The sequence below is a fragment of the Ornithodoros turicata genome, unplaced genomic scaffold, assembly GCF_037126465.1.
Source record: "Ornithodoros turicata isolate Travis unplaced genomic scaffold, ASM3712646v1 ctg00000916.1, whole genome shotgun sequence".
NCBI classification, from domain to species: domain Eukaryota; kingdom Metazoa; phylum Arthropoda; class Arachnida; order Ixodida; family Argasidae; genus Ornithodoros; species Ornithodoros turicata.
This window is the reverse complement of record NW_026999418.1, coordinates 258,447-286,144: the sequence shown is the minus strand read 5'-3', so window position 1 is coordinate 286,144 and position 27,698 is coordinate 258,447. Positions and strand designations below refer to the sequence as shown.

The window sequence follows — 27,698 nt, the reverse complement described above, 5'->3', positions numbered from 1 at the left end:
GTGATATTCTCATCAAATGTACATCAGAAAAAGACTGCCAAAGGATCCTGACCACCAGGGAGATGCTTGGGGGTCCCGATATCTACATCCTTGCATAAAACTCTGAACACATGCCGTGGGGTGGTAGCTGTCACTGAATTAATTGACGTCCCGGTAGAAGAGATTCTTGCTAACCTAAAAGAACAGGCAGTAATTGATGTCAGGAAACTTAAGATACGGAAAAATAATGAATATATTACCACCAGAAACGTAGTCCTTACCTTTGATCGTCCTTCGCTGCCCGATAAACTAAAAGTTGGATACCTGTCTGCAGAGGTCCGTCCATACATTCCGAACCCTCTTCGTTGTTTCAAGTGCAACCGCTTCGGGCATGCTGCTGATGCTTGCCGTGGGACGCCGTGCTGTGCTCGTTGTGGTCAGCAGGGCCATGACACGAAAGAGTGTAGAGGGCCTGATTGCTGTGTAAACTGATGTGTGATCACCCCTCTTACTCCAGGTCTTGCGCTAAGTGGAAATTGGAAAAGGAGATTTTGCGTATCAAGGTTACAGAAAATATAAGCTATCCTGAAGCAAGGAGAAAGGTATCCCCATTCTTCACTCAAAAATCTTTTTCCACTGTACTTCAAGAGAAACCAAAGATGGTAACAGTACACACACAGACAGACACTCCACCTAGAGCACAACAAACAACAAGTGAAGACGGGGTGAAAACCAAGCCCCATGATGAAAACACGGTAGTGACTGCGACAGCAGTCCTACCCCTGTCATCACCCTCCATGGAGTTGCGCTCGATGGAGTGTGATGATGACTCGAGCTCGGAGCTCTCCTTGGGGAGCACGAGCTCACCATTTCTGACACCCTCAAGAGGAAACCTCTCGAGGAGTGGTTCACTCCCCGAGATATCGGAGAAGGATTTGGCGGAGGCCAGAAGGAAAGCACGGAAGCCAAGGATTACTCCTCCCCAGAGGAGTTAGACCTAGCAGCCGTACAGTAATGGCAATCCTTTTTTCCGGTCGGCAGAACGAAGTGTTGTACATCCTCTTTCTTTTTCTCATTTCTGCTATCATGATGGGCCACACAATCCTTCAGTGGAATTGTCGCGGTCTACTGTCTAATTTAGACGATGTCCATGATCTTTTTGAGAAGCACAACGCAGTTTGCTTTTGTGTGCAAGAAACTTACTTGAACGCACTAGTACAAAATCCGTTCCGTAGGTATAATATTTTCCGCAAAGATCTAGATGATACAACCCGTGCATCTGGCGGAGTAGCAATCATTACACGGCAAACTCTTCCAGCCAAAGAAGTTAATCTAGTCACGGACTTGGAAGCTGTAGCTGTGCAGGTGTGTCTCGACAGAATTGTTACCATCTGTTCAGTCTATCTCCCACCATCGCAACCGGTTTCACAAAAGGACATAGAAGACTTGTACAGGCAGCTTCCATCCCCTCTTATCCTTTTGGGTGATTTTAACACCCACAATCCCCTCTGGGGCAGTAGTAGAATCGACAGTCGCGGAAAAATGCTCGAAAAAATTTTGTTGTCATCGTGTAGCTGTCTCATGAATACCGCCTTGCAAACATATGTGCATACAACCACTCAATCTTTCTCTGCGTTAGACCTCTCCTTTTGCAGTCTGTTTCAGGACCTGCAATGGATTGTGGATGAGGACCCTTATGGAAGTGACCACTTCCCTGTCATTTTAAAACATCTGCAGTCTGTGAACAGTCTACAACACGACCACCCAGGTGGAAATTGCAAGATGCAGATTGGAATAAATTTATGGAAAATTGTGACCTCTCACTAATCCCCTTTGATGTGGTGACAATAGAGGAAGCTAACAACCTCATCACCAACGTTATTCTGGATGCAGCAACTGCGTCCATTCCCCAAACTTCTGGTAATCTCCCAAAGCGACCGAAGCCTTGGTGAAATAGTGAATGCCAGGAAACTCGCAAACTTCAAAACCGGGCGTGGGGCACTTTTCGGAGGTACCCCACAACACAAAATCTCTTACTTTTTAAAAAGGCACGAGCAAAGGCCAGATGGACGCGAAGACAAGCAAAGCGGTCCTCTTGGCACAACTTTGTGTCTTCTCTGTCCTCTAATACCCCATCCAAAGTGGTGTGGGACAGGCTCCGCAAAGTCCGTGGGGAGCATCTCAGCCGCTCGGTTCCTCTTCTAGAAGTCAACGGCCAGGTATGCCAAAGCCTAGAGGAACAGGCTAATGTCCTTGGTGAACACTTTGAAAACATTTCAAGCTCCTCACACTATACAGGTGAATTTCTTAAGACTAAACAAAGAGCTGAAAAACAAAAATTTCCGTTACGTAATGGTGATGGCTTTGCGTATAACCAACCATTCACCATGGTAGAACTTTCACGCTCTTTATTATCTGCCAAAGCAACTGCTCCAGGCCCAGACCGAGTTACATATTCCATGCTTGACCACATGTCTGACTCATCAAAAATATGTTTACTTGACTTTTTCAACCATGTTTGGATACAGGGCACACTTCCATCTGCATGGAAAATTGCCATTGTAATACCCCTCCTGAAACCAGGGAAGGAAGCTTCAAGTCCAGGCAGTTATCGCCCTATTGCTCTTACAAGTTGCATAGGTAAGACCTTTGAGAGAATTGTGAACAGCCGACTGATTCATCTCCTAGAAACAAATAACTGTATATCTCAATTCCAATGCGGTTTTCGAATGGGGTGTTCCACACTGGGTCACCTCATTCGTCTAGAAACAACTATTCGTGAAGCTTTTGTCAGGAGGCAGCACTGTTTGTCAGTTTTCTTTGACATGGAAAAAGCGTATGATACCGCATGGCGATACGGTATCTTGCAGGACCTCTATTCCTTGGGTATAAGGGGTCGTCTTTTGAAATGCATCGCTGATTTCCTTCAGCAAAGAACATTTAGAGTCCAACTAGGAACTACTTTATCCCGTACATTTGTGCAGGAGAATGGTGTCCCGCAGGGATCCGTTCTTAGCGTCACATTATTCTTGGTCAAAATTAACTCTATAGCCAGTGTCATTCCACCTTCCATATCATATTCTCTATATGTGGATGGCATCCAAATATCCTGTTGCTCGGCAAGCTTGTCAAGATGTGAACGACAGATGCAGCTGTGTATAAATAAAATGGCCAAATGGTCTTCACTAAACGGGTTTAAATTCTCCACAGAGAAAACAGTGTGTGTCCACTTCGTGAGAATGAGAGGAGCATTTCCACCACCCACACTCAAACTTAATGGGCAAGATATCTCTGTAAAATTGGAGAGCAAATTTCTTGGCGTCATATTCGACTCTAAACTCACCTTCAAGTCCCATATCCAAAGCTTGAAGGTTAAGTGTATAAAGTCGACGAATTTAGTGAAAATTCTCGCACACAAGTCATGGGGTGCGGACCAGGAAACTTTGCGACGTGTGTATACCTCTTGCATTCGTTCAAAGATAGATTACGGATGTGTCGTATATGGCTCCGCTCGTCAGTCTGTATTGAAAATTTTAGACCCTGTCCACCACCAGGGGCTTAGGCTCGTGCTCGGTGCATTCCGAACCTCGCCGGTCGAAAGTCTATATGTTGAATCAAATGAATGTTCCTTGAACAGACGGCGATTTTACCTTGGGGCATCATACGCCCTAAGAATAAGAAGCTACCCAAAACAACCAGCTTTAACCTGCGTTACAAAAACACGGTTCAAGCAGATGTTCATTAACAGGCCTTCGGTCGTCCCTCCTTTCTCAATGCGAATTGAGAGGGATATTGAGCATCACGAAATTTATTCTTTTAATTCCCAAGTTGTAGAGTGTGGTAAGAGGGTCCCACCTTGGGAACCACTTCCAAAGTCTGACACCACTTTGACAAAATACAGTAAACAGAAAACTTCTGCACGAGTACTACAACAAGAATTCGAACACTTGAGAGAAAGCTTTGGAAGTCACACCGAAATTCACACAGATGGGTCAAGCTCTAGTGCAGGAGTGACTTGTGCCATTATTTCTGGTACATGCACAAAGTCACATCGTATTAACAACACAGCATCTATCTTTACTGCAGAGCTTTATGCCCTTATCTTGGCACTCCAGTACATTCTTCGTGGTTGCATAAAGTCTTCGGTAATATATACAGATTCCTTGAGTTGCATCAGTGCCATTTGTAGCAGGCACCCACACAAGAATTTTCTTGTTCAACGTGCACAATTCTTAATCAGTGCAGCACAGAAGAAGGGCTACTCTGTAATCCTCTACTGGGTGCCCAGCCATACAGGCATACCGGGGAATGATTTGGTAGACCAGGCTGCTAGAGCTTCTACTGCAAAAGATATTACTCTGTTTGAAATACCTCAGGAAGATATCAGATGTGCACTCAAGAAATCTCTCTATAAAAACTGGCAGAATTTCTGGGATACACAGACACACAATAAGCTCCATCTCATTAAACCCCAGATTCAAAGCCATGGAACTTTCCCAGAAAACCGATTGTCATGCGTTATACGAACAAGGTTGCACATTGGTCATACATTCTTGACCCATGCATTTTTGTTTTATGGAGAGGAGCCTCCTCAGTGTACGCACTGTGATGAGCTTCTCTCCGTCCTGCATATACTCATCACCTGTTCATACCATGTACCTCATCGTCAGCACCATTTCAGAGAGTTTTATAGACAGTTTTTACCTCTTCACCCAGCACTGTTGCTCGGTGATGAGGCTATCATCCCTTTTAACAGAGTTCTTAATTTCTTAAAAGACACTGGCATGGTTAGTCTTCTGTAATTTTATACAGCTGTTTTATGCATTTGTAAATATGTTTTTAATTTACTTCACATATAATTTTAACGATCCTATCAGTTTCCATGCACAATTTTAAGTAGTCATAATTTCACCATAGATTTGGCGCACTATGACCGTAGTTGTCCGTGCGCGATAAAAACCAGAATCATCATCATCATCATCATCATCATATTTTTCAACATGGGTCTTGGATGGGCATGCAACTTCGGCTAGACGTCTAGAAGTCCTGTAATCTTTGTAGCACCACAAGTGCGTGTTTTCTATCAATGTAAATAAAAATTATTTGTTTCACGGTTTCTGTGTAGCTTGTTCAAGAATAAAGCAAGGTTTCAAGGCAGACTGGGCAGCAAAATCGTTCTCCAATCATACAGTGAGCAATCACTGAAAAAAATCATTACGTGGTCAATACAAATCATAGCAACTTCAATAAATTGCTCATCATTGGAACTGTTTGTTAGATCTGTCCCACCTTGAAATGCGTGATAGACTGGTGATGGAAATACACTGCGAATAGATGGTACACAGCAGCCAGGTATTTGCCTGCGATGTCCACGGCCAATATGGCCCCATACCCAACATACGAACAAGGTATGTGCTGCAAACCAGAAGGTACTGCACACACACACACACACACACACACACAAAAAAAGGAAAGAATAGGTCAAATTTCTGCGTGCGGTCCTGAAACTTAGTTTGATATTTCAGGAATTTTACATGTACTACTCACACTTTCCTGGTTTTCATATGTGAAAACACGGTTCAGTAAGTATAAACATGGTTGTTACAGTACCTGTTCTCGTCTCTGTGGTGCTCCAGTTGGGTGGGGGATGTATAGTGCCTCATCTGTCGTACAAAAACGGAGAGAAGTTGACAGTGAAGGCACAATAGTGAAACATATGATGCTGAGCAATGCAATCAATGTTGTTCTCGTCGCAGATTCGGGAAATAATCGCGACGCTTCGGCAGCACAGAAATCCATCCCGGCGTTCCGGATTGCAGCCTAAGCACCAGCATCTAAACAAGATATACAGAACGCTGGCTCAACGACATATGCCGTGTAAACAGAAACAAAACTCGCGTGCACACAACGAGTTGTCACCTAAATAAATCTGCTGCTTGAATAGGGATCTCCGGCGACGAAGGATCCTCATCGTCCGTACCCGTGCATGCTTCCGCGTGCGTACTTGCGGTACTGGCAAAGGGTCTGTTGTAAACTGACATTCGGCTTCGACGTAATTGTCATAATAAAGGTCGTCGTCGCTGTCAGAAAGCAGCTCTTCTTCGTCCGTAGCGCTCATGCTGAAAACACTTTCGATTGCATTGAGTCTCGCGTCGCCGCTGCAGACGTTGCTTTGTCTCGACACCCGTGACGTCACTAGTCTCGGGCGTGGTCGGGGGATACCGAAACCGAATATGAAATTCGCATACAATTAAATTCATTTTCTCTACAACGAGGAAGAATTAAGCCTTCTCGTTTCACATGTACCATACACGTCCCGTTTGGAATACAGTCGTTATTCGAAAATCACCAGACCTCCGGACTGTCGCTATAAGCGTCGATGGCGGACCCGACGCCCCTGGCTATCTGCCTAACCCATGAGATTCAATAACACGACATTTGGAAAGCACGCAAACAGTTTACTGAACACTATGTGGTGATACATACAATGAATGGGATGATAAAGCAACTATTACCTAACAATTTCGGTATTGAAGGGCCGCATGAGCTAATACCAGGATCCATCACCCATGAGCGACGACAAGAACGTACATCAGCGCATTATCTAGCGGCGCCACTGGTTCCTTATGACAATGGCGATGGGGCTGATTGAACAATTTTGCGCTCACAGTATAGGAGGACCCTTCGCGAAAAGTCCCGCGGTCTGTCGAGCCCAGACCAACTAAGTGGCCGCAGACGCTGCTCGTATGGCAGCTTGTGGCAGCCTTCGAGGCTTTCCTTTGCATTGATTCTAAGCTTATCGGCTGACAGTCTCCTTGTGTGCTCTAGATAGGCACAAAATACTCAAGAAAAGGCAGCAGAAGAGCGGTATGCAAAAGAGCCGTGCAGGCATACCTGTACACGTCCTGGATATGTATCCTATTACACTATTTGCCCGTTTTGAAATCGAGTCAATGTGTGGTGAAAAGGCCACACCACGGTCGAACCACAGTCACAGAATTTTTGTTTCTGAGAACTCTTGTAGGTGGCTGTCATGCACCCAGTAGGACACCTCCCGTAGTTTCTGCTTTTGCGAAACCATCAGATATACGCTCTTTTTGGGGATGCTCTGGTCTCCCTTCAAATCTGCGTACGTGGTGAAGGGAGGCAAATGGGAGCAGGTCCTTCGTATATAGGAGAAGGGCCCCTTGATAACGCGGTCCGCCCCCGGGTGGTCCGTGTCTTTGAATGCGTGGCCCATAAAACAGTCGTCGGGCAGCATCGCTTGCGGTGCTGTGCCCGGGATGATTTTTTCCTGAACTCTGTTTGGGGTTGAGGAGCATGACATTGTGCTCACACCACCCGCATATCTCGTGAAAAAAATCTGCCTGTAGGACTTCACGGTCCTTTGACTGTGTTGATCGTTCGGTAGAGAACATGATCATCTGCGTATCGCAGATGCGGGGTTTGATGGAGGATGAGAGGTCGTTGATATCAAAGTTAAAAAGCAAGGGCCATATCACTGGCCCCTGAGGCACACCAGCCGTTACAGGACTCCAAGTACTCATTGGAGTCCTGCAGAGCATCGTGGTAGTAGAGACGTTGAAGACGTTCAAATATGGCAGTCATCGGAAAAGCGAAACAGTGGTGGAATTTGAACCATGCACGTCTCGATTATCGGTCGAGCACCTTTTCCATATTCCAGCCGCAGCACAATTATTTTCCATCACGTTGAAGACGATATGTTAGAAAATTTGTTATCCGGCCTAAAGTCACTCCAGTGACGCCAAAGTCAGGGAGCTTGGTAACAATGAATGACCCTATCGAAGGCACTGGATAAGTAAAGGGAGGTCACATCAAAGTCCTTAGTGTCATCAGGGGCAGTGCACAGGGCATGGTGAAGGACGGAAAGCATCTCCTCCCACGTCCAAAACCGTGTTATGTGTTGCAGATCGTGTGTCTCCAGATAGTTGGCAATTTTGCAGCAGAGGATAGACTCAAATATATTGCTGAGGATGCATGTGATGCTGACGGATCGGTAACTTTCAAGGATGTTTACAGGTTTACCCTATCCCTTGTGAACTGGAACAACATGGGTTATTTTCCACAGTGGCATCTATTTTGCTTTGCTTGTTTTTCCATAAAAATTCTGTAACAAATAAAAATAAACGCTATGTATAGTGAAAACACGTTAGGCCCAAAAACACAGCTATGAAGAACTCCGATCTTTATGGCTCGTTTGGCTGAGCATTCGATATAATGGAAATACAAACTTGCAGTACATAAACACCAGCTCGCGTGCCTCAGTGGTTCGTGCTGGCCATGTCACGTCGAGACTGAGAGGTGCCCGGGTTCGAATCCCGGTGACGGCTGTGCTGTCTGGGGTTCTTTCCTGGGTTTTCCTCAGACGCTTTCAGACGAATTACGACTGAAAAATCATATATGTATAGGTAATACACATATGCTGTTACTGGATATAGTACCTATAAGTGATGTAGTTATTACAGGAGCTATAGATTTTATAGGGGTATTATAGGAGATGTAGGACCTGTATTTCCTATATTGCCGTATAGTTCGTGTACGGCGAACACAGCATGACTTTGGTTGTGGTGGTACATGCAGTGTACAAACCCAAGCAGCACGCCAATATATTGGTCCAATATTGTATCCATATGGGCTGCAAAGATTCCCAATATTAGTCCAATATGGGCTGTCAATATGGAACCCATGTGGGGAGTGCAACCAGGATCCATATTGGACCAATATGGGCTGCCCATATTGGCAAGCCCATTTTGCCCATACAGCGCCAATATTTTCGTGATAACGCCAACGGGGAGTCCGAGTAATAATAAAGCATTATCCGGTTTAATATCCGCCACTGATATTACTTCTATCTTTTTTTTGCTTTTCCATTACTGCAGATCTTATTAATCCACGTTGCATAGCATTACAAAAACAACACCGCATCGCCGCAAAAACGAAGAACAGGTGCTATGCTCGTCTTCGTATTGCAAACTGTAGGATTGTGTCGGTCGTGAATGATTCGTTCAGCCTGAACGACTCAGCCGTGTGAACAGAATAAACTCATTCACCAATGACCAATAAACTCGTTCACCAGTTCAGTTCCAATGACGCCCTTCGTCTCTCTCTATTCATTGCTTGTTGCACAATTCTGCAATCCGCCGTCCCACTGCTCGAGAGCGCTGCTCACGACGACGTTGCCATCTATATTGTTCGCTGCGAACTTTAGCTGCAAAAATATTCCAAGAGCCGGGAGACGACATAACTGGACAAAAAAGTAGAGAACTCCGACTTAACATAACAAAATAACAAGTTTTACTCAGACGTTTCGTCCGTCACGCGACGGACATCATCAGTGCCGAACTGGATGAGAGATCATACAACCGGTCGCTATTTAAGGAGATGGGAGTATTGTTCGGGAAGAGGGCCACGGTTTTTGTTACAAACCGAGGGGTCACCACGTATGTGCCACAACTCTAGAAGCTTCCTGGGTCCCCATCTTTGTTCGCGAGCCAAGGTCACCGCGTTGTCGAAGTCGAAACAATGTCCCGTGTCCCAACAATGCTCTGTAAGCTCCGTCTTAAACCGTGTGGCGTGGGTCGCGCTCTTTATGTCCCGTTTATGTTCTTTGAAACGAGTGTTCCGTTTTTTGCCTGTGTCGCCAATGTAGCACGTGTCACACTCTTCCTTTGTCGACTACTCCAGAATGGTCTTCCGGGGGGACGTGCTACACTGGCGAGACAGGCAGAAAACGGAACACTCGTTTCAAAGAACATAAACGGGACATAAAGAGCGTGACCCACGCCACACGGTTTAAGACGGAGCTTACAGAGCATTGTTGGGACACGGGACATTGTTTCGACTTCGACAACGCGGTGACCTTGGCTGAAGGACACGCTGAAGCACATCTCGCTCGGGACGGCATCCACCCAAACCACGCAGGCGTACGAGCTATGGCACACAACATCAAACACCTAATGGTCCATAGATGCCGTCCTGCACTGACAAACGCTCAAACACAACATCCTCAACTAGCTTACACTTTAAGTGCCAGCACCGCAAACACGCCAGAACACACGATGGCATCAAAGGGGACCACAACGACCACTGCACCCACGCATACACACGCGGCAAACGACAACACTCCGAACACAACCCGCACACACACAAAGTTCACGCAAGCTGTGACACGGAAAACCACAAGCACGCAAACACAGACAGATGACATCGAGGAACACAGCGAGTCTCCACAGCCACTGACCCCACAGGCACGACGCACGCGCACATCACGCAGAAAACACCGTTGACTATCTAATCACCAGCCTACCATGCAGTCAACGAACTTTCTACGAATGCGAAAACTCACGGAGAAACGTAGCCGATACCTACATCATCTACGGATCTACACCCACCACCTGGCTCACAACACAGTACCTAAAGGCCTCACCCCTAAAACAGTTCCTGCATTAGGAAAACTGACACCTGAACTAGAGCTAGAGTGGGCATCAGCCCTTAACAACACAGCCCGTACGTTTCTAGAAATATTAAAGAAACAGTGCCACGCGCAACTCGCTACGATCCAGGCCCATATGAACAATATCAGTCTCACCGACGCGGAGGCAAACACTCTCGAACTACACATTCAACAACTCAACCGCGAGCTAGCTAACAAGGAACACTCAAAACTCAGAAAACCTAATTCCAACAACGACACGGATACCGGACCCACTAACACGACACACGCAGCAGCCGAACAAATAATTTCCAGCACCACAACCACAACTCCCCGCAACATCGCTGAGTCACCCCGAGAAAACGCTGACGCCAGCACCGTAATAGATATATCACGCTCACTAACCAGCGACGAACTACAAGTCCTCTCTAGGGGGTTAACATTCTGCCCTACACTCAATTCTGTTAACGAATACGAAATCCACAAAGACATATCAGACTTTGCGAGACGGCTACGCCTTAGAGAATTCTTCGCTCATACAACACAAGAAAACGACAACGACCTCCGACTACCATCAACCTGGACACCAAATCACGGCCGAGAACCCGCACTAGACCTGTACATTAAACAAGTAAGCAACGACATCCTTCGCGGTATTTCCCAAAGCTCGCGTGGTCACAACCTCACTAAAACACAGCGTGACATCATCAAAGCGCTAGCTGACAGAGATGATATCATTATCAAGCCCGCAGATAAGGGTGGGAGTATCGTCATCTGGCCCACAGATAAATATATTTCTGAAGCTCATAGGCAACTCAACAATACGCAACACTACCTCAAACTGGACCATGACCCAACAAAGGAGTACACGGCGCTAATAACCCATGCCATACAGGACCTCCACGAACGAAAGCTCATCACACGTGATGACCTCAGATATCTCACCCCATCGAACACAGGCGCAGGTCGTTTCTATTTACTGCCCAAAATTCACAAGGTACACGCCAACGAGCTCTATACGGCTGACATCCCCGGCAGGCCAATTGTATCTAATAACAACACACCAACAAGAAAGACTCTCGAAATTCCTGGACCACTATTTAAACCATATTCCGACAACACTGCCATCGCATGTACAAGACACACCCCACCTCCTCAGAATAATCAGAGATATAAACAACACTCGTACATTTGGTAGGGACACAATACTAGCCACGCTGGATGTGACATCACTGTATACTAACATCCCACACAACGACCGAATCACAGCCCTCTGCAATACCCTTTCTACAACAAACACCAGAAAAGACACGGAAACCATACTCGCTCTAATGGACTTGGTCCTTAAACTGAACTACTTCGAGTTCAATGGCGAACACTACCTACAAGTACACGGTACAAGTATGGGCACACCTGTTGCACCCACATACGCAAATATCTTCATGGGGTTCTTAGAAAACAAAGTTATCAGCGCCCTCTCATTGAAACCCACGGTGTACCTTCGATACATCGATGATATACTGATAATATGGGAACACGGGGAACATGAATTTCAAAAGTTCATAGATCTACTGAACACCGCACATAGCAACATAAAGTTCACATCACAACAGTCAACTCACTTAATTAACTTCCTCGACACCACAATATCACTAGACAACGGCAACCTCATCACAACCCTGTACAAAAAGCCAACTGACAAACAACAATACCTTCACTTCAAGAGTCACCACCCGCGTCACTGTAAGGTTGGAATTCCTAATGGGCAGAGTGTAAGACTACGCAGAGTTTGTTCAAACGACACAGATTACGCTGAGAAGCTTGACGAACTCTGCAGTACACTTGCCCAAAGGGACTATCCAGACTCCCTCCTAACCGAATTCCGTCGCAAGGCACTCACACTCGATCGAGACGAGGTTCTGGAAAACCGAAAAAATCCTGACGCGTGCCAAATAAGCTTCATCACAAGATATTCCAACGCACTTCCAAACATCAAAGCCATTCTACAGAAGCACGAGCCCCTCCTTCAAAGCAGTGACCGACTTAGCAATATATTCACAAATCCCATACAGGTGACATACCGACGCGCAAAAAACCTGGCAGACTCCTTGGTCAACGCCAAAATCAGCAAAACGAGCGCCCCGTACACGGGAACACGGCCCTGCAACCTCCCGCGCTGCAAAACATGCAAGCACGTTCAACACGCTAACTCCATCAAAAGCACTGCGAGCAATTACACCTACCCCGTTAACCACGCATTCACATGCACAAGCTCCAATGTCATATACTGCATTGAATGCGGCGACTGCTCTATGCAATACATTGGTGAAACCGGCCAACAAATGAACAACCGCCTTACCGGACACAGAACCGACACGTCCAACAAACTCCCCAAAGCAGTCGCCGAACACTTTAACGTTCCTGGTCACAATTTTGACAACATTAAACTATATATTCTAGAAACCGGGTTTAGATCCACACGTGACAGACGTGATAGGGAGTCTTATCTCATATACAAGTTCAACGCTCTTCACCCGTCCGGTATCAACAAATCACAAGGCACCCTAGAAACACTTCACAAATAAAATATGCTTTTCTCTTCTACCTCCATTATCATCTGTTATGTTCTGCATGGCCACTGCTTTCTACTTTCTTTATTGCATGCCACAACTTTGCATTATTAAAAAAAAAAAAAAATCCGTTGCTGGTTCTGGAATTTTCCCCACGTAATCACTAACCTCCTTATCTTTCGCTATGCTCGCCAATTCTTGCCTGTTGTCCCGTTTCGTCCACGTGTTCGTGAACCTTCCATTTTTCTGTAACCGGTCTGTAGCCTAGATCACTACGTTCACATAATCCCCTCCACACTCTAACAAAGCAGCCATTCACTCCGGCCGTAAAACCCCGTACGGAACCTTTCTTCCCTCCGGGCGGTTGACCCACAATTCGCATGAACCTTTAGACACGTCACACCTAACCCTTTAAATACCGTGCCAATGATGAGGACGGTGCCCAGAAGAAGAACAGTCTCTGTTCGAAATATCGGCGGCTTCTGTCCTGAGGCAACTCCTTCCTGCATGTGAACGGTAAGACAAGTTTGGTTACTGTCAGTCGTTAGGACGCATGATAACACAGGTCGCTTAGTGCAAAAGGAAACTTTAATGAGGATGGCGAGCGATTAAGCCCTCCATCGTACACGTTACATCTCGTTCTTCCCATCCATCCTCAAGAAGGAAAAAAAAAAGAAAAACAGGTGAGGGCGCTCTTCCTTCTCTCCCTCAGTCTCCACCGCTTCTCTTCTCTTCCGTGAGATGGCGGCAGGTGTCCTAATAGTCTAACACGACCACGCTCCCAAACATTGCGTCCTCGCAATGTGGTGATTACATAGTTATTAATTTTGCATCCACTTTGGGATCTTCTTTGACGCCTGCATTAAGTTTCTGTCTCTACTGAAGCAACTTGTATGTCTCGTGGTTGGTTTTCTATGTGGGATGGTTCCTCTATTTGTTCTGTTTCCTCAGTAAGAAACTCTTGCTCTTCCTCATAAAGCATGTTGTCAATGGCCGTATGGGTGTGGACATGTTTTAGCTACCTTGTTGTGGCCTTTTTGATGTCCTCAACGCCGTCGTTGTTCCTGGTTAGCGTGTACATGTTCTTGTTCACGTCGGTGATCATGTACGGTCCCTCATACAATGGCCCCAATTTTGAGTCCCTGAAGCCTTTTGTGTACCAGACGCTGTCTCCAACGTTAAATGATGATGGGCAATGCTTCAAGTCGTGCTTCTTTTTGATGTTACGGAGGTAGCTTGAAAGCGTGTAGTTTGCCTCCTCTCGTCCTGCCTCAATATATTCACCAGGTCCTGGTGGTGCAGACAGCTCGTTGTATATGGTCCTGCGTGCTACATAATTGTACACGAGTTCAAAAGGGGGCGTTCTTAAGAGGACATATCACATAGGTCTCAACTGAAAAATGAACTTTTTTCTGCGATAGATGGCGCCACACGCGCGCGGCCTTCTCACTCCTCCGACTTTGTAAGAAGTCCATCGCGTCTCTGATTGGAGGACACGACAAGCCCACGTGACAGGCGGAGACCTATGAGCTGGGTTGTGTTTCCTCTATTTTTAGATTTCCTCCTTCCCCCATTTGCTTTTGCGCGGTGGATTTGGTTGTCTCGCGTTTGCTGTTAGGTGTGTACGTTTTACTGGCATTTCTCGAAGATGCCGTGTGACTGTCGCGTACCGCCGTTACCACCTCGCTTTCTCGTGGATGAAGATTGCTCTGATCGGTAGCAGCGGGCTAAAGCTTTTCACCCGATACGCAGAGACTGTCCGTGGAGGTGTCTATTCGTGATATGGTGATCGTAGTTTTCAGTTTTCGTGGTGTCACAGGATCACATGTTCCTGAGAGTATCGGGGGACTGCAGTTGAGCTGAATAGCGATTTTTGTCAGAGGCAACGGTATCCAGAAAGGACGCGGGGTTGTCGACGGTCATATGACAGTGCGACATCCCGTTGCAAAACATCCCTGCTTTTCTTGCCAGTGACATTTACGCTGTTGAACCATGGCGTTCGTTGCTGTCGATTGGTGTCGTGAAAGCGCTCCCTCAATCGGCTCGCATTATTTCATAGTAGAACTCAAGGCCGATGCGCTCGCACAGGACTGCTAGCAAATTTCGATAGGGTTTCGCACTCCCCTTTAGAGCATTGCGCGGGCCTTGTCGGGCCGGGCTTTGCGTTTTTCGCACGTGCCCGTGCCAGGCTCGGACTCGACAACACACACCATAGTGCGGCATGTACGTCAACAGACTTCATGAGACTCGACAGCTGAATGTTTGTGTCCATTTTGATGCCTATTTCGTGTAACGGGTCTCGGTTCTTTTTCTTCATAGGGGTTAGGAGATGTCAGCCAGATGGCTACGGCTTGCTACTCCAAATTCCACACACATGCACTCACACACGTTGGGACCCACAGGCGTGGTGGGCGCGTTTGGACAGCAGAAGGAGCGTCCTTCAACAAAGCCAGAGAGGAGCAACCGCGTACACACGTCACCGCTCTCTCCGTGAAGCAGAGTGAGACGCTGATCAAGAGGAAAGCCGAAGTGCGGAGTTTTCAGGCGCAGTGCAGGGTTCTGCACGACCCGCTCTATGGTGCGGTGCGGATCCCGGTTTGGAGTTTCCCGCGGGTTGCGGGTCGGTTGCGGGTGATATTATTGACACCCGCGCGGGTTGCGAGACTGTTGCGGGCAGCGTTTTTGGCACAAGCACTGCTGGCGGGTCGGCCACGAACAAGCAACGGCTACAGCAACAACAACGAAGAGAAAAGATCATACCAAATAATAAGTAAACAAAGGCGCCGCAGCCCCTGCTGGTCGTGTCCGGTTGGGTGCGGATTTCATTTTCCGGTAGAGCGCGGGTGGCGGGTCTTGTCAGAGGAGGTAGGGGTCGGGTATGGATTTCACCCTCAAATAATGGGTTGCACGTCATACGGTCCAAATGCCCATTTTGTCAAACTACCAAGTGTCCGCCTGGCTTACGCGAACATTTAGGAAAACAAAATGCGTGATAGCGTTTTTCTATAGAAACCGCTGTCTTGTCCCCCGTCCCGAGTTTCTTCAGCTATCAAACAAACCAAACAGTGCACGTATGCACAGGTCATGCGCATTTTGGCACTGTAGTCGCCTCTTGAGAAGGGGTAGAGCACTGCATGGGCCGGATTTTCAGGCCCGTGCCCTGCCCACACACCAATATTTCCATACTGAGGCCCTATCCAAACCCACCTCTGCTCTAAGTGTTCCCCAGGCTCGCAGCGGGCCCGATGGCCAGTCCCATTTGTCCATTCCAATTTTCTTTCTGTGTTCTCGGGAAGGATAGCTCCATAACATACCCGAAAATCGTGCCAAAATTTTGGCGGCGATTTTGAGTAAATGGCCGCCGGATTTGGCCAATTTCGTGATACAGTGTGCGTGCAGACGGCAGGTGTCAATTTGTTACTCCCTTCACTGTATTATTGTTACTTTTTTATGGGGTTTAATGCATCACTTACAGTTTGAGGAACAACACTACCACCAAAGGTTGAGCCTACAAGGGTATCTGCGCGATGTGGAGTCGTCGAAGTGCAACGATCACTCGGAACATCACGGCTGGAGCATCCTGCATTAGCAAAATCTCTCAAATCCGCAGGTTCCGTCACATGCCTGCCTCTACCACGTAAATTCGCAAAGTCCTTCTTCTTACGTTTCCGTTGTCCGTAGACGTGACTTCGAGCCATAATGGGTAAATACTAACTTAGCCACGAATTGGTCACTTCAGGACGAACCGAAACCACGGACGCCGATCAGCTGCTGCGCAATACGCGGAAGTCTACAAGCGGAGTACGTTCGGGCGCTGCGAGCGGACGGCGCCATCTTCCGGAATCAGTGGTAAACGCCTTGGATGCATGCCTGTACTCACTTTTAATTCTTTTTCGGAAAAACAGAATGCTAAAAACACACAAAAAACGGGTCTTTGAATCCTGAAACATGTCCCCGGCTAACCTCAGAAGCCGATTGTTTTTATTTGCTTTCATTTATTTATTTGGATTTTTTTAAGCTGTAGCGACAAAATTCGTTTCTTTTTCTTTAAAAAAAATACAACGCTAGAGCGATATTTCAGTTCCCAGAGTTAAGAGATCTTGACGTCACCTTTCCGATGAAAGTTTCCGCATTCCGATCTGTCTCGTAGTTCAGCCACAAAACCTATGCAAAGTTCACGTAGAAAACAGAGGGGTTCCCACCTTCAGGGGTCCGTAAAAAAAATTACAACGCTAGAGCGATATTTCAGTTCCCAGAGTTAAGAGATCTTGACGTCACCTTTCCGATGAAAGTTTCCGCATTCCGATCTGTCTCGTAGTTCAGCCACAAAACCTATGCGAAGTTCACATAGAAAACAGAGGGGTTCCCACCTTCAGGGGTCCGTAAAAAAAATTACAACGCTAGAGCGATATTTCAGTTCCCAGAGTTAAGAGATCTTGACGTCACTTTTCCGATGAAAGTTTCCGCATTCCGATCTGTCTCGTAGTTCAGCCACAAAACCTATGCAAAGTTCACATAGAAAACAGGGGGTGGTATGTCCTCTTAATCCAACATGTGGTATGTTGTTTACTTGAAATGCTGTTTCTTTCAGGTATTCGCTCCAATGGTCTACGTCACCATTGACATTTTTTTCATAATATCGATAACACGTTACCGTTAGCCCGCTCTACCAGTCCGTTTGTCTCGGGCATGTATGGCACTGTGAGCTCATGTGTCATACACTTTTCACTGAAATAGCGTCTTGCTGCTCGTGAGGTGAACACTCTGTCGTTATCTGTTGTCACTGACTTTGGAGTTCCGAAAACAAATATAATGTCTTCGTCAAAGAAGCGGAGTACGCGTTCAGTAGACCTGTCTGGAACAGCACGTGTCACAATGAGTCGCGTTGTGATGTCTACCGCAGTTATGAAATATTTGTTAGTCTTGCGAGTTGATGGGTCCTACGTGGTCCGTGCATATGCTGTCAAATGGTTTTCGCAAGGGCATGCGAGGGTAGAGTGAGCCTGCTTGCACTCCTGTGTTCGGATTGAACCAGTGGCGTAGCCAGACCTCCAAGGTAGGGGGGCTCGATACGAAAACTCGCCCCCCCCCCCCCACCCGCTGATCCTGTGTCGACAACACACACATATACTTGTGCACACTGCAAACTGATGATTAAAAAAAGGAACGAAAATATTTGATTTAGACGTTCACAATACGATTACATGTATAGGCTGTCATGACCAATGAGGTGGCGTCACGAGATGGGAAGTATTCTGAAAAGCTCATACTTTGAAAACCATTCAAGAGTGCTTCTTAGATAGACGTCATGAACTGCAAGAACTTTCGCGATCGTCACACTGGTCCCCCCCCCATATATTATATTCTCGGATTTGCACGATTTGTGTGGGTCGGTCCGTGGCAGGTAGGGGGGGCTCGAGCCCCCTCTAGCCCCCCCGTGGCTACGCCACTGGATTGAACCTCTGGCACTTGTCACAACTTTGCACATATTTCTCCATATCGTTCTTTATGTCGTCCTAGAAGTAGCGTTTTTTTTTTGTTTTGGACATAGTTCGCATGGTGTCACCGTGGCCGTCGTCATCGTGGTATGCCTGGAGAATACTCTCTTTAAGGCTCTGCGGAACGACAATTCGCTGTATTTCTTTTGTGACCGAAGGAAGTAATACAGGTCTATCACGTTAAGTGTATTACGTACAACATTTACGAGTCACTCGGTAACGGAGTTTCATAGTGCAGTGCATTGCCGTAACTTGTGCGTTTCGGATATGCTGCCAAATTATGTGTGGTTATGCTAGTTGCCCCTCATGCACGTCGCAGCCGTTCATTCACTGTGATCTACGAACATTTGTGACAAGTGTGCTTTTGGTGTTCGAATACGTTAATCAACATCGACTGCCTATCATAACAGTGATTTTCGTGCAGAGTTATGGATCATCAATATACTTTTTTTCTTTTGTTTTAGTGCTCCCGCAGCCATCAGGAACAACGACGCACATGGCCCAGCTGTTTTCGAAAACTGCGATTGACTACTGAACTGCCCTTCGATGTGCGAATCCTGTTACAAGACGTGAAAAGATATGTACTGTAACTTTTTCGAAGCTGTTCCCGAGGACAAATAAACTTGCTTTGTCATACACCATCGGCTTTTTATTGTCTGCTTTTGGACATGATCGTTGCACTACTGCAAGCGCCGAAGAAAACGAAAGCGGCTGGGGGAGGGGGGACGAGAGGAGAGACGAAAAACCCGAGGAGAGAAGGGGATGGAGGTTGGGAAAGGTCGGTCTGCGCATGCGCACAACACCCAAGCTTTTTTTCCCGCGCTGCTGATCCGGGACGCTGTGACTGGCTCATGCGGATCACGTGGCTTGTGCACCCGCCATTTTTCCTTGACCATTGCGTCAATGGGAACTCCCGGCGGATGGTACAGCGTCGGCTCCGCCAAGAAAAGGGTCGTGGGCGCCGTTGTCTCCGTGCAGACTGATCGCGATGTTTCAAACCGCTCGCTCTGAATGGTTGGTCTGGTTAGTTCGCCTCGAATGGCTGCCTCTCGGAGCAGTACTGAATGCAACGTCGGCCATGCCACTTTAGTGGAGGATTGGGTCGCCTCCAACGAGTCTCAGGAAGCAGTCGAGGGGAAGGCGACGACTCCGTCTCGACTTTCGCGTAGCACCTCACCTCTGGGGTTGGAGGCGTTCGGAGAGCACATGGATTGCACATTTAAATTCTTCTCCTGTCTTATTTTTCTCAGGACAACGTCACGATGGCAATCGTTTAATAACAGAATGAACATAGCGCGGGTGATGCGCGCACAGTTTTTCTCGTCGTTACATTCGCAACTGTTACGCTGACTCTGAGCTAGGATCCGCTGTTGGGTTACTGGCCTTCTGTTTGGCACGTTTATTTCACTTTTCTCGGAAAATGACACGTTGATGTTGTCGCCGATGTTCTTGAATAAACATAGAGGAATAGATTCTTGTGGGTGCCGCTTGCGTTCAATTTGACCTCGTGACGTGAAGGATTTCGACTTTTTCGGTCCAGCGTGGTTGATCTCAAATTTCTTATCATATCTCTCGCTCTCATTAATGGGTTTAAGTTGCGGTGTCAGCTTTAGCTTTCTTTTGTTTATTAATAGGGTACCATGTTTTGCGACCACAAAAGCTGAATTGTTGCATCATTCCTTCTTATTGTAAACAAAAGCAGCAGCCGCTCAATTCAAGTTCTGTCCACGTTAATTTTCCGCTCACCCGATAGATATCACGTGACTTTGACGACTCAGCTCAAGCCAGGCTTCCATAGCTTACCGCATTCGCGGCAGTAGAAAAATAGTTTAGGTCATGGTCACGTGGTATTACTTCGTCAGGCATGATGCCGGATGACCATTGGCAAAGGAGGTAGTGCGCTTCGGAATTGGTTGACAAAGTTCCGAAATAGCTGACAGTTCCCTTTCGCGGGCAGTAGCCAAGGCGGGCACTTGCAAGCAGCGTTGTAGCGTCTCTGCGTCTCGCCGATGTCGGTTGACCACAACGACCAAAGAGAAAGTGTATTCGCGGGTTCGTTCGTGAGCTATAGTGACTCTGGCCATGTACTGTTTCCAACCTACGAACGGTCTAGCCGGTTCGGAACTAGAATGTTGTGGTGAGCTGACGCCTGAGGAACACTTTCGAGCGCTGTCGCATTTTCAAATACAGTGACTAAGAAGACAGGATTCGGAACGACACAAGTATTTTCCGTGACGGTGTAACCTTCAGTGCACTGCCAGCATGAAAAGAAGATGCTCACATGTGAAATCGCACGCACTCGTGGGCCTCGCTCGCTTCGAGAAGTAGACTGTGTATGTGGTTTGCAAGTTCGAACTTGGTTTGGTTGCAATCTATTCAAGGAACGCAACGTCCTGTACACACGGTAAATATATGAGTCAGACTTTTCTGTCAATACGTCCAATAAATGTGAATTTGGCCTATCAAAAATGTCTTAGTTATTTTGGAATAACGGGCGCCAGGCACCTGTAGAAGTCGATGGTAGCCAGGACCGGCCAAAAGGCGAGCCAAACGGAGAGGCTCCTGATTGGCTGGCTGCTAGCAATCATGACGCATTTTCATTGGTCACGTGCTCAGTGTTGCCTGAATTATCGCAGACTGCGCTCTATGGGGAGCTGTTGGCGCCTGGCTCAAACCATGCCCCCGACGACTTGAACCCCCGTGTATCAGTCACGTGGTGGTATGGCGTCATAAAGAGGTGAATGAATGAACGACTTCTTGTAAGAGTTCACTGAAGTGAGCTGAACTGAATGAACGAGTTCGTCATATTGAACTGTTTTCCCCATCACTAGATTGGACAAACACAAGCTTGCTCACATCACGATTCGAAAATAGTTCTGCTCTCGCCCCCAAAACGAAGAGCAGGATGAACTAGTGCTAGACAGGCAGTCCCACAAAACTGCGAATGCCAAACCTCTATTGGCATAAGAGCGGAAGACTAGGAGCCTTCATTGGGATCGCAATAGTATATGCACCAAAAATTTCTAACCCGCTCCAAGAGTACAAAGGAGGAAACACTTTCGTGACGGTGACGGACATACGCCTCAGCAACTCACACTGCCTACATTACATTGAAAGCACCTAGCTTTACAGAAGTGCCATCGCTTTCCATCAAACATCGTGCTTTTTACGTGACCTGCCATTAGAGCACTGTTAGAAAAATTTGTACCTTTTAGGGTATAAACCGCTTGTCCCAGGGCGCATACCTTTTCAGGTATAAACGCTATACCTCCTTCGAGGTATAGTAACTTTATACCTCCCCGAAGGTATATTATTTGCACCTGATGGTATAAGCATATATCCCCTTGAAGTATATTTTCAAACCAGGGGTGTAATCTTTGAAAACTGGAATATTCGAATATTTCAACGTCATATAAGACTGGCGCTTTCTTGATCCACCTCCTAACAAAATTGGAACAAAATATTATTGAGCGACATGTGCTTTAATAACAAGAACTACCGCGAGAAGGAAAGAGAAAGAAAATACGTGGTCACACGCACACGCAAACACACAAATATACACACAAAATCATATTTACAAAGTGCAGGTGGTAAACGTAGAGGAGAGCCAGTGTTGATTACTCGCCACTCAAGAAGCAGCGTGGAAGGATTTTGTGGAGAACAGATACAGGTATAAGACATCATGGTTTCGCAAACTGTGGGGCGCCTTCGCCCGACAAGCAACTGTGTCAGTGAGGACACTTAGATTTGGTCATTTCAGGAACAAATGGCACGCTGCTGTAAACCACTTGTTAAGGAAGAGGTGGATTAACAGCTGGGCTCGTGCTAATCCCCGAGCTAAGAGGGCGTGCACCAAATTTGTGTAGAGGAAGAGCCAGACGACGGAGCCAGAGCAAAACGTTTACTGAACTAAAACCCAAAAGGAACAATAATGCACGCCCTCTTAGCTCGGGGATTAGCACGAGCCCAGCTGTTTATCCACCTCTTCCTTAACACTCCCCCGCCCGATGCGTCTCAAAATCTGAGACCTCAAGAGGATGAAGTAGCTGAATTGGTCTTCTGATGAAGGAACCAGTGACTGTCTTGAGCGTGCACGATCGTACAAGTCCATCACGTCCAGTATGAAGCTCCTGCACCCTTGCTAGCTTCCAAAGCATCCTTGGCTGCCGCTGATCCGCCAGTAGTACGAGTTGATGCGGTTGAGCGCTGTTGGAGGTTGCATGTCGACTCAGGTTTGCAGATCTAAGCTGTAGCAAGTAGTCCTTGTTCCACTGCCTCCAGTATGCAGTGAGGAGCCTTTCCTTTGCTTGAAGCACTTCTAATGGTTCGGCGTCTACGCACGCTGTCTGACGTCTCTTAATTGGCGGCAACGCCGTGAGTCGCTTCCCCAATATCAGATGCGACGGAGACAAAGCTTGGGTGTCGCCAGGATCTTCTGACATTTGTGTCAATGGCCGTGAGTTGACGATCGCTTCGACTTCTGTTAACACGGTCAGCAACTGTTGAAAGTCTAGCTGACTCCGACCTAGTGTTCTTCTGAGAGCATCTTCAACTGAGCGTACCATACGCTCCCAGAAGCCTCCCCACCAGGCGGCACGTTCGGCAATAAACTCCCATGTTATTCGTGCTTGTGTCCCATACTCCCGTACCGCTTGGAACTGATTCGCCAACAAGGCAGGAACCTCTCGAGCGGCTTTCTTAAAAGTTAAGAAGTTATCTGAATAGACCTTCTTTGGCAAACCTCGTCGTGCTACAAAGCGTCTGACGGCCATAAGGAAGGTCCCGAAGGATTGGTCGGAGACGAGCTCAAGATGAATTGCCCTGGTGACTGTGCAAGTAAAAAGAGCCACGTACGCTTTCCGTTGCCCTTCGGCCGTTCTGTAATAAAGTGGCCCCGCAAAATCTACGCCAACGACTTCAAACGCAAGTTGCTGAGTGACCCTATCGGCAGGTAAGGGTGCCTCCTGCTCTGTGCAGGGGCGTGTCTTCAGTCGTCGACAAAAAAGACATTGATAAAGAGCATACTTCACTGACTGACGACCTTTGATTACCCAGAATTCTTCTCTTAACTGGTGCAGAGTTTCCTGTACACCGGCGTGGGACATCCTTAAGTGCTCTCTGAGTATGATAAGCAACGTGAACCAAGCCTCTGACGCTGGCGGCAGCAGTATGGGATGCTTGGCTGCTTGTGACTGCTGAGAGCACTGCAGACGACCCTGTAGTCGCAGTAGTCCATCGTTATCCTGGTAATGGCGAAAGTTCTCGAGATGAGAGGACCTTTCTGTAAGTAGCTTTGTCTGAGTAGCCTTGATCCAGTACAGCTCTGATGACGCCATTTCTTCAGTAGAGAGAGGACCTGTTTTCTTGACGTTTGACCGCTTCGAGTTGTGTACGTAGCGCAGTATCCATGCGGTGACTCTAAGAAGTCGATTGGCACTACTGAAACGTTCGGGTGAAAGTAAATGTGCCGTGCAGCTGACCAATGCCACCTGAGCATCCAAGCATTCCTCGTCTCCTTCAGTATGATCTGGAAATGCTGTGTGCGGCCATAAATCTGGCTGGCTCAGCCATCGTGGGCCTTTCCACCAAACTTCACAGTCACGCAGCTCATGCCCCTTAATCCCTCTCGTGAGAAAGTCTGCCGGATTCTCTTCACCAGGACAATGACGCCATCTTTCAGGAGAAGTCAGCTCATGTATCTGGCGCACCCGGTTTGCCACGTAGGTCTTCCATCTGGATGCCGATCCCTTGATCCAATGCAAGGTGATTAAGGAATCTGTCCAGCATACATAATCGAACTCTGTCTGCAAAGCAGTGCATACAAAGCGATATAATCTGGCAGCAAGAACAGCTGCTGTGAGTTCAAGCCTCAGAACTGTCTGGCGCTTGGGAGGTGAGACTCTGCTTTTGCTAAGTAGAAATGCCATGCCGCGAGAACCGTCGTCGGACAAATGCTCGAGATAGACTACCGCGCCATATGCCCTTGGGCTGGCGTCTGCGAAAATATGCAACTCGCGCAGCCTGTCGGCGAATGAGTTGCTCGCTATCACCCTAGGAACAGATATATGTTGCAGTTCCGCGACTCCTTTGCACCACTCTCTCCACTCTGCATCGATGTCTGAAGGTAACTGATCATTCCATTGCAATCCTGCCTCCCAAATCTTCTGGAGCATGATCTAAAGGTCCCTGGTTCGTTCCCGGGTTTCGGCACCATTTGTTGAGGAAGCGCCAGAGATGGGAACAGAACAGGCTTTAATGAACAGATGATTAGAACTGCTGTACAATGAGTGAAGGCGTGCGCGAGCACCCCCTTCTTCCTTTTCCTTAACACCACTCCCCCATTCATTACGATGCAACTGTATTACTGGCTGTGTTTCTTAATTAAATTACTGCATAACTGAGGTGGTACTGTCTCCACCACAAATTAATGTGGTACCACAGGTTCACATCTAAAGGTATACAAAATACCTAAGGTATAAACGCAAGTGTGAAGTACCTTATTATACCCTCAACTGGCGTGGAAGGTATAGCTTCGGCGATTTATACCTTCCACGTGGTTTAAACGGGGTATAGAGGTTGGTGCTGAGGAATAAATATGGTAGCTTAGACCTCATTTATACCTTCGTTATACCTCTTCTATACCTTTTCTTCTAACAGTGAGGGACCAGCGACATTTTAGCTCGTATGAAACGTTCGACCTGACTGTCGTGCATGCGCATTAGTTGTAGGACGCGTGATTTCGCTTGAACGACCACGCTCGCTCTCAGTCGGTTCGTCCGATTGGCATTGGCATCGCGAAGCAAGATTGCGACTGCTTCCGGAAAGTGGAAAGTTGAGCAGTTGAGTTCTAGTGAATGTACAATGGGATTGCCACGTATGTTGACTGTTTCGAACAATGTGTATCATCTGCGGGAAGTTGTTGGATATAACGATGCGTTCAATTGAGCACTTCACACGCTTCAACGTCCAAACTTTTCGTGCTGCTTGGGCATTTGTGTAACACGAGTACTTACCATTTTCTGCATTTTCAGTCATGGAGACCTAAGCGATTAGTTATACCACCAATAACGACCTACACGGTAGTTATCACGGTAGTTATATCGTTCCTACATAACCTATAAGAATCTTAGAGGATCCTGTATCATCCTATAAAATTTTGTACATGGCCTATATGAATTACTTATAGGTTTATTCAATAGAGACATGTCGGTGCAGTTCCCGTAGAAGTCAGCCCAGGACGCATATTCCCCAGGGCGTCAGTCGTGAAGTTTGCTCACCTTTGTGAGGTCGACAACGGCAAGCCCTTTCACCATCACCATCGCCAACACTACCACCAATACATAAGTAAATGGTTTCAATTAAATAAACTTCCATTGAGCATTGATAAGACAAATGTCGTGGTATTCAGGAGTAGGTGGTCCAAATTTTGAATTTGTAACCTGAAACTTCAAATTGATGGCAAGCCTATACGCAACAAACCGGCAAAATAATGTATCTGGGAGTCTTAATCAGCAGTTCCACTGGAAGCCACAAACTGATTGTGTGTCTCGGAAACTTGAGGGGCCTGAGAAAAACTGAGGCCTGTTCAATGCTTCTTGCTGCGCGGTGCTTATTTGCACTTCATGTACTTTGTACTATTTACTTTTCACACATCCACTCTCATCTGGTCATCCACTCTCAGTCGAGGATAGCTCTGTCGTTCTATTTGAAACTCGTCAGCCCAACGCAAGGAAGTGACACGATAGATGGTCAGCGGTGACACTGTGTATCAGCGAGACATCAGTGTTCCACGGTGACGGCGCCGCCTGTGGAGGCGTAGTGCAAGCCAGCAAGTACATATACAAAGCGAAAATAGCCGAAATTCTGTGGCTGCACGTTGAGTGTATGTTTGTAAGTGCTCAAACGTCGTCATGTCAGTACTGGACAGCTGTTTCGGCCTTATTAGAGAGTTTTTGCTGACCGTTGATAACGTGACTTGCGTCGAACCGTATCAACCGGAACCAATCAGTGGATAAGATTCTGAGTCACGCACCACTGCGATTGGTTCCGATAGGCACGATAACTTTATCAACGGTATACTAAAACTCACTATTAGGCCATCGTCAGCAGTACGCAGGCAGGCAACCTTTGAGCGGAGAAGTCATACGATTCTTCTGTTTTATTCACGTTCTTTAACCTTATTCTGAAATATAATAACTTTGAATTCGACGGCAACCATTACCTGCAAGTCAGTGGCACGGCTATGAGCAGAGCACACAAAATGTCACAAAATTGTGCAAACATTTTTATGAGAGATCTAGAGGAGATATTTCTGTCCCAACGCGAGAAAACGCCCACGTTGTACGCGCGTTTTCTGGTCGACATCTTCATGGATTGGCCATATCCGGAGGACGACCTAATATACTCATTAGCGATTTTAATCAAGCACATCCAGCTCTCAAATTCGCCCATTCTTACGCGGCTCTAACTGTTAACTTCCTGGATGTCCAAGTAAAGTTAGCTGACGGTGTCCTAACTACGGACCTGTTCCGTAAACCTTCGGACTCCCAGCAGTACCTAGCTTTCAATAGTTGCCACCCGCGGCACACTAAACTTGCTATCCCCTACAGCCAGGCACTCCGGTATAGACGCATCTGTTCCAGCGACAGTGATCTGGACAGAAAATTAAAACATAGAACAGTACATTCATTGGACAGAACATTCATCAGTCGCCAATTCCCACCAAATTTAGTTGAGGACACATGAAGGAAGACTGGCGGGGCAGACCTTGATAATATCCTCTCCAAAGCACCTCCATGCGTTCCAACAGTGTGAACAAGAAGACACAAATGCAAGCCTCCGAAAATTTGGCCCAACGCGCTGAACGCTCAAGGCTTCCTTCTTGCGATCGGCTGTTTGGAATTATAGCAGACTGATGACATTTCTTGATGAGATTGCATCAGAGGAACGAAACGACGTCGCAGCGAAAGGAAGTGGGCTCTGTACTATTAGGATGCGAGCACTCTTCTTTTCTTTTTTTTTATGTAGGCTCCTGACCCTCGTATTCTCGAGTAGAGACCGTGAGCGTTACAGAAACCGCGATTGGGATTTCACCAAACAGCTGGAAAATGTCAAAGGGAGTATTATTGAACTTAGGCACGGCTTCTCGCGCTTCTCAAATGAAACGCAAACGGAGGCGAAGAAGTTCAACATTGAAGA

At 47.0% G+C, this 27,698-nt stretch overlaps 1 protein-coding gene across 1 annotated transcript; it reads right to left on the bottom strand.

The window, feature by feature from the left end:
• Positions 1-22,489: 22,489 nt before the first annotated feature.
• On the bottom strand, positions 22,490-24,673 carry LOC135375696 (uncharacterized). Its single transcript, XM_064608349.1, has one exon. The coding sequence runs from the start codon at positions 24,671-24,673 to the stop codon at positions 22,490-22,492; it is 2,184 nt and encodes a 727-aa protein (XP_064464419.1).
• Positions 24,674-27,698: the final 3,025 nt, after the last annotated feature.

Coding starts and splice junctions, on each gene's coding strand:
- LOC135375696 (XM_064608349.1), bottom strand. CDS start 24,673: ATGCTCCAGAAGATTTGGGAGGCAGGATTGCAATGGAATGATCAGTTA.